General features: G+C 35.6%; 1 protein-coding gene and 2 long non-coding RNA genes across 4 annotated transcripts; 2 read left to right on the forward strand and 1 right to left on the reverse strand.

Moving 5' to 3' along the window:
- LOC107630482 lies at nucleotides 2,032–8,685 on the forward strand. 2 transcript variants are annotated; one of them, XR_001618294.2, is made up of 5 exons: nucleotides 2,032–2,233; nucleotides 6,249–6,329; nucleotides 7,148–7,315; nucleotides 7,553–7,591; nucleotides 8,305–8,685. It is a non-coding gene; the product is annotated as an uncharacterized LOC107630482 (long non-coding RNA). The 2 variants fall into 2 exon arrangements; XR_002359352.1 differs by having other exon boundaries at nucleotides 8,311–8,685.
- Nucleotides 3,396–5,614, forward strand: LOC110270160. The gene is made up of 4 exons (XR_002359353.1): nucleotides 3,396–3,489; nucleotides 3,572–3,649; nucleotides 3,765–3,920; nucleotides 5,590–5,614. It is a non-coding gene; the product is annotated as an uncharacterized LOC110270160 (long non-coding RNA).
- On the reverse strand, nucleotides 9,034–10,573 carry LOC107633121. The gene is made up of 4 exons (XM_016336756.1): nucleotides 9,829–10,573; nucleotides 9,592–9,654; nucleotides 9,279–9,371; nucleotides 9,034–9,185 (listed from the first exon to the last, which is right to left on the reverse strand). Exons 1-4 carry the CDS (start codon nucleotides 10,571–10,573, stop codon nucleotides 9,034–9,036), a joined length of 1,053 nt encoding a protein of 350 aa, XP_016192242.1.

Consider the following 12,518-nt stretch of genomic DNA (forward strand, 5'->3'; position numbering starts at 1 on the left):
CTCCAACTTAGTTAACTCTTACCAAATAAAGGAAAGTCAAGTGGACTAATCAACTTGATTCCTCAAGTCCTAGTCAACTCCTATGGAAAGACTAGCTTTAGAGGGATCCAAATCAATCAACAAATTCTAATTTTCAATCAACAGCTGAGTTTGATAACTCAAGTGTCACCAATTACTCCACCAAAGCCAAAAGGGAAAAAATCCAAAATATTTATATCATAAATAAAAGAAAGCAATCATAAATTTGAAATACCTCAATTTGTATTAAATAAGAAAATCAATTCTAACATGAAGAGTTCATAAGCCAATTTGGGAACATAAGTAATTAGCAAGTGAAATAGAGAAACTAAAGTAATTGAGTAAATAAAAGTAGAAGAGAAATATAAATTAAAGGAACATTGAACCTGGAATGAAGAAGAAGTAAACCTAACCTTTAAGAGGAATCCTAATCCTAAATCCTAAGAGAGAGGAGAGAGCCTCTCTCTCTCTAAAACTACATCTAAAACCTAAAATTGTGAATATGAATGTTGTTTTATGAATGGATTGATTCTCCCACGTTATAGCCTCTAATCTATGTTTTTGGGTCGAAAACTGGGTCAAAAATAGCCCAGAAATCGCCCCCAACGATTTCTGATACGTCCAGCACGCGGCAAAGTCACGCGTGAGCGTCGTCCACGCGTGGGTGTGGATTGGATTTTTGCTAGGTCACGCATGCGCGTGATTCACGCGTGCGCATTATCTATCTTCATTTTCAACGCAACTGAAACCGCCTCATTTGGAGCTCTGTAGCTCAAGTTATGGTCGATTTAGTACCAAGAGGTCAGGTTGGACAGCTTTAGCAGTTCCTTCAGTTTCTTGTATTCCTTTTACTTTTGCATGCTTCCTTTTCATCCTCTAAGTCATTCCTACCCTATAAACCCTGAAATCACTTAACACACATATCAAGGCATCGAATGGTAATAAGAGAGGATTAAGATTAGCAAATATAAGGCCAAAGAAGCATGTTTTCAATCATAGCACAAAATCAGGAAGGAAAACGTAAAACATGCGAATTGTATGAATATGTGTGAGAATAATGGATAAAATCCACTAGATTAAGCACAAGATAAACTCTAAAAATGGGGTTTATCACTCATACCAGAGCGCTAGGGCTTAGGATAACCGCCGCAAGGAGGCGCGTTAGGTCAACGTCATTGGCGACATTCACATGAACAAAGGAGATACGTCGAAGCCTTCAAATGGCTCTGAATCCGAATCGATTATGAAGTTCTACTAAAATACTTGTTGGGAAAGGACTTGCTCCCTGCCTGCCAATCCCTTGGCGAGATGTACCTAGGGGTGAGCACGGGTCGGTTTGGTTCGGGTTTATGGTAAAATTAGAACCGAACCGATCAAAATGTAATTGGTTCGGTTTGGTTCGGATTTGCATTTGTACATGTACCCGAACCAAACCAAACCGATTAAGAATTGATTGATTCGGTTCGGGTAATTGGGTACCCGATGACTTTGAAATTCATAAAAAAAATCCAAATTTTTATCTTAAAAATTCAACAAGTACAATAAACATGTAACATCAATAGAAATAATTCAAACATGTTAAACACCAAATACATTAAAAACTAAACTCATTAAAGTCCAAACATATTAATAATGAATAATTATTGTCTAACGAAAAAGCCATATTTATTTTTTTATTTTTTTTATTTAATTAATATATGATCGGGTTCGCGGGTTGGTTCGGGTTCCACACCCCCAAAATCGATACCCGAACCAATCACTAACAAAAGCCATCGGTTTGGTTTGGGTTAGACCCGATTACCCGTTTGTTTCATAACCAATTTAATTGGTTCGGTTCGAGTTCGAACGGGTAATTGGGTACCCGCTACCGTGCTCACCCCTAGATGTACCTTTGCCTCGAGCAGTTTTCTGATGCTCTACCTTACAAGGTAATACTCTAATTTCTTCTCCATTTTTTATTTCCAATCTGTTCCTCAACGTTGCGAATTTTCCTCTTTCGATTGTAGAAGATGCAGTTAGACCTTGCAAGGAATTCCCCTTGCCAAGGTTTCCTTAGTTTTCTTGCTCTTTGCGGCATCCTCCACTACGTCAGGGCAATCAGTGACGAGTTTTGAGTGATTGGAAGGGTAGAGTTGAGGGTTTCTCCATTGGTCTACCTTTTGGTTTGCATTAGATTTTCAAGCGTGAATGGATGTTGGAGTTTTCCAATATTTAGGTCACTTTCTCCATCTCTCTCTTTCTCATTCATCAGTTAGTGTTTATGATAGCTTTATAGTTCGTAATGCATTTTTGTGTATTGTAAGACCCAAGATTTTTGAAAAGTCCTATTTTGAATCAATCTCAAATTATATATTTATTTATGGTTTTAATTTCAGAAATTATTTTTATTAAAAATAATTGAAGGCAATTAATTGGACTTGAAATAAATTAAGGTTTTTATCCAAACTCTATACCCATGGATTATTTTCCTATTTATGATTTAAAGTTCTGGAAATTCGAAAAATATATTATCTCTAATTCTTGAATTTGAGTACTAATTCGAAAATAAATCATAATTTGATAATTAGATAGTATTTTTATAAATATTATTATTGGATTAAAATAGGTTTTCAATTATTCTATTACCCCTAATTTTATTCAAAATTACTAAACTATTCCTAACCCTAATTTCTAACCACACACTCACCTCACCCACACCTACCGCCACTCTCCTTACTCACCACAACACATACACAACGCACTACACCCTTTACACACACAGCAACAACTTCAAAAAAAAAAGAAACAAAAAGAAAGAAAGGGGAAGAAGGAAGGGGGGCCGAGGAAGGAAGGAGTGAGGCGGCGCGGTGGGTGTCACTGCCACCATCACCGCCGCTGCTGATAGAGGAGAGAGAGGATATCTGAGAGAGAAAGAGAGTGTCACGAGGGAGCCGCACACTGCTCAGGATCGCCGTCGCATCGCGTCGCGTCGCCGACGCGACGCCGTTTGCGCCAGCGCCGAGGAGGACCGCGCGAAAAGGACCGCCGTTTTGCGCCGCCACTGTGGCTCTTGTCACCGCCGAACCTGTCGCCGTCGCCACTAACTTCCACCACCGTCGAGGTTGTCGCGAATGGGAGAGGATGAAGCTGCCCATGTCGCCGCCGTGAGGAGCCGCGAGTCCCGTCACCGTCATCATCACAAATGGTGTTGCCGTTGTGGTCGAACCCAGCCGCCACCATCGCAAGCTCCGTCGCCACCGTTGGAGGTGGGTTGCTGAGCCGGTGTCGCCGAAAAATGGTGTTGTCGTAGCTGAGGTCCATTGCCGGTAAGGGTTTTCTTTTTTAGGTTGGTCTCTGTTCTTGTGGGTTTCGGAAAGATTATTGTCACTGCGTGGTTGTTACAATTGCCGTCGCTGAGCTTCTGGCCGCCGGGAACGGTGCTGTGGCCGCTGGAACCTTGGTTTGTGTCGCTGCCATTAGTCACTGATAGAGGTATCTCTGCTGCCTCTATTTTGCTTTAGGTCCTTCGCTTTTACTTTTACTTTTCTTTTATCCTATTTTCTGCTACTGTTAGGTTGAGTATTGACGCTAGTGTTCCTGCGGGGCTGCTGAAGCTGCTGCTAGTTTTGATTTTGTTATCTTGGTACAAATGGTACTGGTCTGATCTTTCCCTTAGGTTTGGTCAATTCGTATGTCCTGTTTTATCACTGCCATGGTTTTCATGTTCTGATTTTAATTCTAGTCCTTACTTGGTCTTGACTCCCCAGGTTGTAATTGCTTTTAATTGCTATCCAATTTGAATCTTCCATTTTGCTGCAACCATGGCCACTGCCGTTCTAGTTGCGTGAGAGTTGTAGCTGCTGCAGAATAAGATGAAAAGAGGGTTTATCGTATTAAAATCGCTGCGGGTTTGGTTCTTTGAGGTAGGATTTTTCTTAAATCTATTTTACATTACAGGATTGTTATAAATTGATATTAACGCGTAAAATACATTGTTGTGATTTCGTGAGTCTTATGATTTAAAATGAGATGTTTTGGTTGAATGAGATTATTAGTTTGATTGAGAAAGTTAGATATTTAGATTAGTTGATTGATGTTGTTAAAGTGGTTTTCCTTGAATTATTAGAGAAGATTTATTATTGCCTTTTAGGTTAATTTTGGAAATGGTTTGATTTTAGAAAAGATTTATTATTAAAATTTGATTTGATATTAAACCCGATTTGATAACGGATTTTGATTTTAAAATAAATTTGGAAAAGACTTGATATTTGAAAACGGGTTATTTATTGAGAATGATTTGCTATTTTGGAAATGATTTGAAAAGTGCTTGAGGGATGGTTTGGTTTGAAACTGTTTGAGAAGACCGAGAATTCTTAACTATTGATTGATGCTGTTGGTTGAAGTCGGTTTAAATTGCGATTTATAGGATTGGTTGATTGAATTCTGGATTTTCAATTTCCTTGGATTGAGTGTTGTTGTGATAATGGTTATTGGAAGTGATTTGACTGATTAACAGGAGTTTGGTTTGGTTTGGTTGGGACCCAAAAAGGGTGGCAGTGTCTAAGCTTTAGAGGAGATGCTGACGAAATTTTATAAAATTAGAAGTTTTATTTGAAGTAATTAATTAAAAAGATTTGTTTTTAAATATTATATGTTTTAAGATTGATTTATTTATCAAAGAAAGAATTACATTTCAAATTGGGATTGTTAACAGACGGAATGGAAAGAAGGATGATGAGGATTTTCTTTGAAATATAGTTTTTGAATGAATTTGGAAATGAGGTTTGGATTGATGAATGATTATGATGTTGAGAATGTTGAGAATGTTGAGATATGAACTTTGAATTATTCATTTGGCTTATGAATTTGAATTATCTGAGATACGAGGTTCCCTAAATAAAGTACCATGGCCTGCCACCACGTGTACCAGGTTGAAAACTCGATACTCTGTTGACCCTACGACGTAAGTGTGACCGGGCACTATATAAATTCCCGGGAATGTTACCCACATTGAGCAATATTGATTATTTAAGAAAAATCTATGCATAGACTCTTGGGGATGCACGTCGGGGGACAGTCTAAGGACAATTCAGACTTGTCGGGTTGGCTGGATAACCGACAGATGAGCCTCATCAGCCATAGAACAGACATGCATCGTATGCATTTGTATGCTATGCTTGGGTTTGAACTTGTTTTGGTTTGCCTAATTGCTAAACTGTTCTTAACTGCTACTTGAACTATTTGCTGTAACTGCTACCTACTTGTGCTTTCCTTGTCTGTCTTGCCTGTGTTTGTCATGGCATGCTACATTTGAGAATGAATTTTGGTGCTGAATTAATGACTGTGTTATTTGATTGCGTGGTTGGTTTCTAATTGAGATTTTCTTATAAGAAAGGAAATGTTTTTTATTTCTGAAAGATTAACCATTGTTTCTTTGAAAAAGTTTTGAACGATTTCCTACGGGTTTTAAAAGATTCATAAGGCAACGATAATCACTGAGCTTGAGAATAGTTTTCTTATTAAATATCTTCTTATGACAACTTTGAAATTCCATGGTGAGACCATGTGGTTAGGTTCTCAACCCCCCTACAGCTTTACCTTTTCAGGAACCGGATGAGGAAGCATTAAGAAGAGTTATACTGCGTTTGGTTTATATGCTGTTGTATTAATTAGATTATTTTCTTCCTTCGTCTTTGTTATTACAAGTTTGTAAGAGGGATAGGAATTGTATGTTTTATATGTATAATATATTGAGTTATTACGTAAGGAGTCTTGTATATGAAACTATGCCTGCTTATATTTTCCTTAAGATAAAGTATTTATTTCTGGTTTTTTTCAAAGAAATTAGCGATACAGTGTCGAGTCACAGGCTCCTATTTTAATATTTAGTATGTAAAGTAGTCGTAATACTTCTTGCTATCAGAGTAGCGCAGCCAGAAGCGTGACTTCTGATAGTGAGGGTGTTACATGTATAACTGCTTTTGTATGCACAATGCCCACCTCACTTCTGCTTCAAAATGGGAGTTCCTTTTGTTCTTATAAGCTCCAAAAGAGCCAAAGATAATCATCAATTGTTGATACAAAATTACTCACCTGAAGCTGCTTTTTACATGGATACTAGCACTTAGTTTTATTTAATCTTTCTTTTTTTGGGTAAATAAAATGAAATTATTATTATTATTATTTATTATTGTAAGTACTATCTTATGATTCATGTCTTTTAATTTTATATAATGTATTTAAAATTCCAGGGACATGGATTGAAGACCAAATGCATTAGATGAATCTGAAATTTTTACAAGGGTATACCATATTTGAAGCTTGCTAATGAGGTAAACTATTGATGATTTATTATCTATTTTATAGGTATTTTAATTTTTGTCATTGTAAGGTTTATGGGTCACACTTTTAGTTTGGCTTATTACTTAAAGTCTCACTAATTGATTGGGTTTGTAGTTTTTTTTTGTGAGACTTGATTTTGATTTGGCAGAGAATCTAAGTGATTGTATGGATGTTCAGATAAAGAGATGAGCTGCAAAAAAATAAAGAACCAATATGTAGTCGCTGCTATCATCATTATAAGATGTGTGCTCTTTGACATAAAATTTGTATTGCTAATATACCATTTCTCTTTATAATTTTGGAATGTACGTCTACTACCCTGTATTCTGGCTTGTATTCTTAGTTATTACTCTAATGGAAAATATAATGAAAGTGGAGACAACAAGTTTTCTGGTTTTGTTTTTAACCAGATAGTCAAGAATGATCAGATCCCGAAGATTGTAAATTAGAAAGAATGCACCATATATGTAAATGAATGCTGCTATTTTTTATTAAATTATTGACCATGTTGTGTGTACCATATGATGCTTTGTGTCTTTCAACTATTATCATGCAACCAATCATTATATGATTTAACATGTTATTTATAATGTTGATACTGCTTTGATACTCTTCAATCACATTTAGTGAGATAAGCTTAGCTATATTGTTTATTTAGCTCCATTTGTATGACCCATAAGTGTTGCATGCAATTGCACAATCTTTCCTCACGTCTCCGATTGTTAAATTTTGGATTCTGCCAAGAATTCTATCAATTTTTCCTGCTTTAGTCAATAATCTCCTTTCTTTGAATAATTGTTAATTTCAGGAGTTTGTTTGCCATTGGTAATGGATGCAAGAAGTTAAGGAATCTAATATTAAGTCACAAGATTTTGGAAGCAATTGCTACCAGATGCAAGGAACTTCCACATCTTGAAGTCAATGGATGTCACAACATTCGAGCTTTGGGGCTAGAATCCATTGGAAGATCTTGCCAGTATGTATGTAAAATAAGGAATGAATTAACCATTAATAAATAGGCAACATAAGGAAGCATGGGACACATGTTTGGGCTCTTTATATTTACATTTGGTCAAGTTTTTCATTGTTTGCTATGTGTGTTTCTCTGTTTATTTTTTGTTTGTTGTGCTAAGTTTGGCTTTCTATTGGCAGACGTCTTCTTGAGTTGACATTACTTTACTATCAAAGAATTATTGATGTTGGTCTTCTTCAGGATGGAGAAGGATGCAAGTTCCTATAAAGTCTTCAACAAGTAGATTACTTAAACCTTGGGGATATGTGGTATACCTATTGGCTGTGGGAATTTAAAGAAACTTCATATCCATTGCTATTATGAGATATTTCATTTGCATGCCTATTTGGTTTACCATGTTAAACTTCATTTAAAAATGAATATTTTTGGGATGGCTCACTTTCAAAATGTTCTCTGTGTAATGTAATATAGGAGAATGACTGTAACTCATTTTGTCTCAACACACAATTTTACCAATTTTTCCTTTATCTAAATGGCTTCTTTTAGTGATTTCACATTCAAAACTAATGTTCGTCAATAAAATTTGAAAACCATGAAAGTTTGAGACCAGTGAGCTACATGAAAATGAATGTCAAAATATAGTATTTAACTTGGTTACAGCAATTTATTCACGTCCCATGCATAATCTACCATTCCCTTTTGGTCTGTTTCATTGGTCCAATACTGCATTCCCATTCTGCACACGCATGAAAGTGTGTTATGTTTGCTATATATGATATAGTAAATTAATTGGTATATGCTATGATGTATATGCAACTTTGGCAAAAATTTAAAAACATTACTGAAATTAGAACATATTTTTTAATATGTTACTCATTTTTGTTGAGCTTGAAGATTAAAAGTGTTTCATCCAAATAGAGTTTTAGCATTAGTCTTAGGCTTTTAGCCTTTTTTCTTATCTTTTAATTCAGTTTTTCCCAAATTTTTGAAAGGTGCAGATGATTTTGCCACAAGTTGAGGTTATTACTGCTTGATTTCAATGGCTGATTTATATAGCTTTATTGCATCAAGTATCATTTGTTATATGTTAGTACTTTTCCATTTTATATTCTGACCAACTAATTTTACTTTGTGAAAGTATCTTTTTCTTCCCAAAAGATTAATTCTTTGTTAATAGTATATTTTCCATTGCTCTCTCTTAAATCTGCTTTGTTACTTTTTATCTGTTTTGAATCTGCTTTGCTATAGCATATGGTTTTCTTAATTTGTTCTCAATTTGGCTTATATGTCTGTTATATGTTTTTGGTTGCTACAACTATTAGCTAAATACATAAGATTCAGGCATTCATGTTTTCATTTTCTAAATTTGATATTTTGATTTCTTTTGCTTTTTCTAGATTTATTGCAATTTGAATGGTACTTTATATCATAGTTGTCAGAACTGAACCGGTGATCGAACCGGTCAGATTACTAGGTCACTGGGTCATTGGTTCAACTGGTGAATTACTGGTTGAACCAGTTAACCCGGTCCCACATAAGTAAAACATATAAAATAGCTAAAAACTTAAAAATTAACAGTTAAAAAACATATCTCTAATAACATTTTAATAAACATTAAGTCTCAAATCTTAAAAATAAGTAATACGAAAATAAACATAAAATTTGTTAGTACTATTACATAAACAAATCAATTTAACACAATGAAAATAACAATTTATGGATTATATCCAAGGAGTAATTTCAAAGTCTGGATATCTTTTTTCATCTGACAAATCTGGAGCTACATCCTGATTGGTTTCATTCTGATTTGTATTTTTCACAGAATTATTATTAGCTTCATCATCATCTCGATCATCTTCCAGATTCAATTGATCTAGCATTTCAATAATGTTTCGCAAATCATAATCAATAATAAGGCAAAATATTTGGTTAAAGAATTACAAAATCATCCCTAACAAAAACATACCCAAATCATCTAAAGCTGATTGAAGAGACATATTTGCAAGATCATTCCGTAACGCATCAACTTTTTCAGGGGTTAAAAATGGTCGTGAATCTTCTATTATCCATTTCGAATGATCCTCAAATGCATCAAGACAAATTGGATCGTAAATTTGCTTTTCTCATTCGATTCCTATATTATCAATTAACTTGATTATTCTTATTATGACTAAAAATTTTAAATAATGCCTTCAAGAAAGAATAATAAAAAGTACCTTTGTTGTAGCCTTAAGTTGTAATGAATATAAACAAGATCATTAAGCTTTTGATACTCTAACCGATTCCTTTTCTTTGAGTGAATGTGTTCAAAAATGCTCCAGTTACGCTGACAGCCTGAAGAACTACAAGTTTAACTCAAAACACGAATCGCTAACTTTTGCAAGTTTGATGCTCCATATCCATAAGATTCCCACCATTGATCTTAACATCAAAAGGAAATAATATATCACAATCATAAAATCAAATCATAAACATATCACAATCATAAAAGACTAATTTTAATAAAAAAAAATTACCAGGCATCACTATGCTTTGCTCACGTACTGTAGACTGTCTTCCAAAGTCTCCTTCAGCATTCTTAAAGATTCTCATCTCACTTATCAATTTAGAAATCAAATCTACATCACCGTAAGCATATCTCTCAATGACATCTAGTAGGACAGAAGTTGTTTTCTTGTGCTTTTCAAATTCTGTAGCATTAAATCGAAAAGCTGAATTTAACCAATAACCAGCAGCATGAAGGTTTCTTTTAAGTTGTAAATCCCAACGTGAATCTAAAATCTTCAAATATGGATCAACAACCTTCTTTCTTTTTTGAAACTTCTTCACCATCTCTTTCCTAGTCTTATAAATAGCTTGATAAAGGAAACCCATTGCAGCTCTATCTTCACTATCCACAATACGCAATACACGAACAAGTGGCTCATTAAGCTTAACAATATCAGTGCATTGATTCCAAAATTTAGAATCTAAGACTTGATCCACAAACTTTTTTGCTTTGGCTTCTTTAGAGTAAGTTGAGCTTGTCCATTCTCTAGATGTCACCATAGCTCTCAATGCATCCTTTTGAGCCAAAATACTTTGCAAAGAAATAAAATTAGTGGCGAATCGAGTTGGAGCTGGACGAAGTATTTCTCGTCCGCCTGTGAACTTTCTCATCAAGTACAAAGGATGGCAGTGATTATAGATAAACTTCGTAATCATTGAAGCTTGTGACACAGTTTCACTCACTTCCACTAACTTCCCAATATCCCGCAACATCAGATTAACACAATGTGCCGCACAAGGAGACCAATACAATCTAGAAAACTCCGATTCCAACAACCTTCAAGCAGCAACGTAATTTGCAGCATTATCCGTCACTACATGTACAACATTTTTAGGACCAACAAATAACACAAAATCCCTAAGCAACTTAGACAAAGCATCAACAGTTTTCAAGATATGAGAAGCATCAACTGACTTTAGGAAAACAGTTCCTTTAGGGCAATAAACCAAGAAATTAATTAAAGTACGCCTACAACGATCAGTCCATCCATCAGCCATGATAGTACATCCAGTTGGTTTTCAAATCACACGATAATCTTCAATCATCTTCTTTACATCTTCAACCAATTTACTCAACAAATATCCACGAACTCTTCCATAATTTGGCCCTTTATACCCTGCACCCATGTTTGCAATAGTATCGATCATCGGCTGATAATAAGCTGAATTAACCGCATTGAATGGCACACAGGCATCCATCATCCATCTTGCAATAGCAATATCACACTTCTCCATAATTTCTTTGCTTTGGAGAACACTTTTGATAGTTGGTTGAGCTCCAGGTGTTGTTGCCGGTGGAAAAAAGAATTGTAATCCCTTGAGTTGTTTTCCAACTCCCTTTCTAGAGCTAGGTGCTGGAATTCTTGATGTTTGTTGTTGTCGCATCTCATTACGTTCAATCTCATCAAATTCCCTTTCCACTTCATCATAAGCATTATAACTTTCTGCATATTTTTTTTTTGAGTTTTTCTTTTCTTAGTTCAAAGATCTTCAATGTTTTGATTGAATTGGTGTCTCACCACAGCTGGCACCTTTCGACATGCCTCAATATCTTCGCCTTTTTCAGCCAAATGATGCTTAACCCGGTTAATTCATCCACCCCTAATAAGCTTCTCGCAATAAATACATAACAGAACAGTTTTTCCTTTATCCACAACTTGTTTACAATGGCCCCATGCAGGATCAGTTTTTCCTTTGTTACTATTTTTGGGTTCCAATTGTTGGATCAAGAGTTGATCCTTGTTCCTGAGAAGTTGGTGTTTCTGATGGTGTATTTGATGAAGCCTGTAAGACCCAGAACTGTTGAAAAGTCTTATTATGATCAAGTCTCAAATCATATAGTTATTTATAGCCTTAATTTCAGAAATTATTTTATTAAAGATAATTAAGGCAAGTTGTGATTTATTGAATTTGAGACGAGTTATGATTATTATCCAATTTTATAATTATTAGATTATTTTCTATATTTGAATTATAAAGTTGATAGTTGTGAAATAATAAGGAATTTATATGATTTGGATTAGATAAGTAATATTTTAAATATTAATACTGCTATTTTGGAAAATGAAGAAATTAAGTATATTATTTCTAATTATTTGATTTGGACCTTCTATTGAAAGTAACTTGTAAAATGGATGAGTAAATGGTATTTTTCTATATACAATTAGTGTTGGATTTAATTTGGGTTTTAATTACTATATTATCCCTATTTTTAAGTGAAATTACAAAAGTAACCCTAACCCAGCGACCCGTTACCCGGACCCGGTTCCCTTTTCCCCCACACCCAGCTGCAGCCGAAATTCCCTTTCTCCCCCAAAGCAGCAGCACACACGGTTTCCTTTTTCCTTTTCCATGAAAGGAAAGAAACAGAAGCAGGAAACGGAGAGAAGGGAGGAAGCAGCTCGCCGGCCAGCCGTGCCTTGCCACTGCCGTCCCCACCTCGACGCCGAACCTGCCACGCCTTGCTGTTAGTCACCGCCGTCACCCACATTCTTCCCTTCATAACCTCACCCTCAGATTTCATCAACCCACACACACCGAACAAACGCACACCCATGGTGGAGAAGAGATAGGGCAGAGAGAGGGAGAGCGCACATGAGGAGCGCGACCCGCTGTGTCGCCGTGTGCCATCGCCGTCGTCGAGCTCCCAGGGCAACCA

The sequence above is a fragment of the Arachis ipaensis genome, chromosome B03 (genome assembly GCF_000816755.2).
Source record: "Arachis ipaensis cultivar K30076 chromosome B03, Araip1.1, whole genome shotgun sequence".
NCBI lineage: Eukaryota > Viridiplantae > Streptophyta > Magnoliopsida > Fabales > Fabaceae > Arachis > Arachis ipaensis.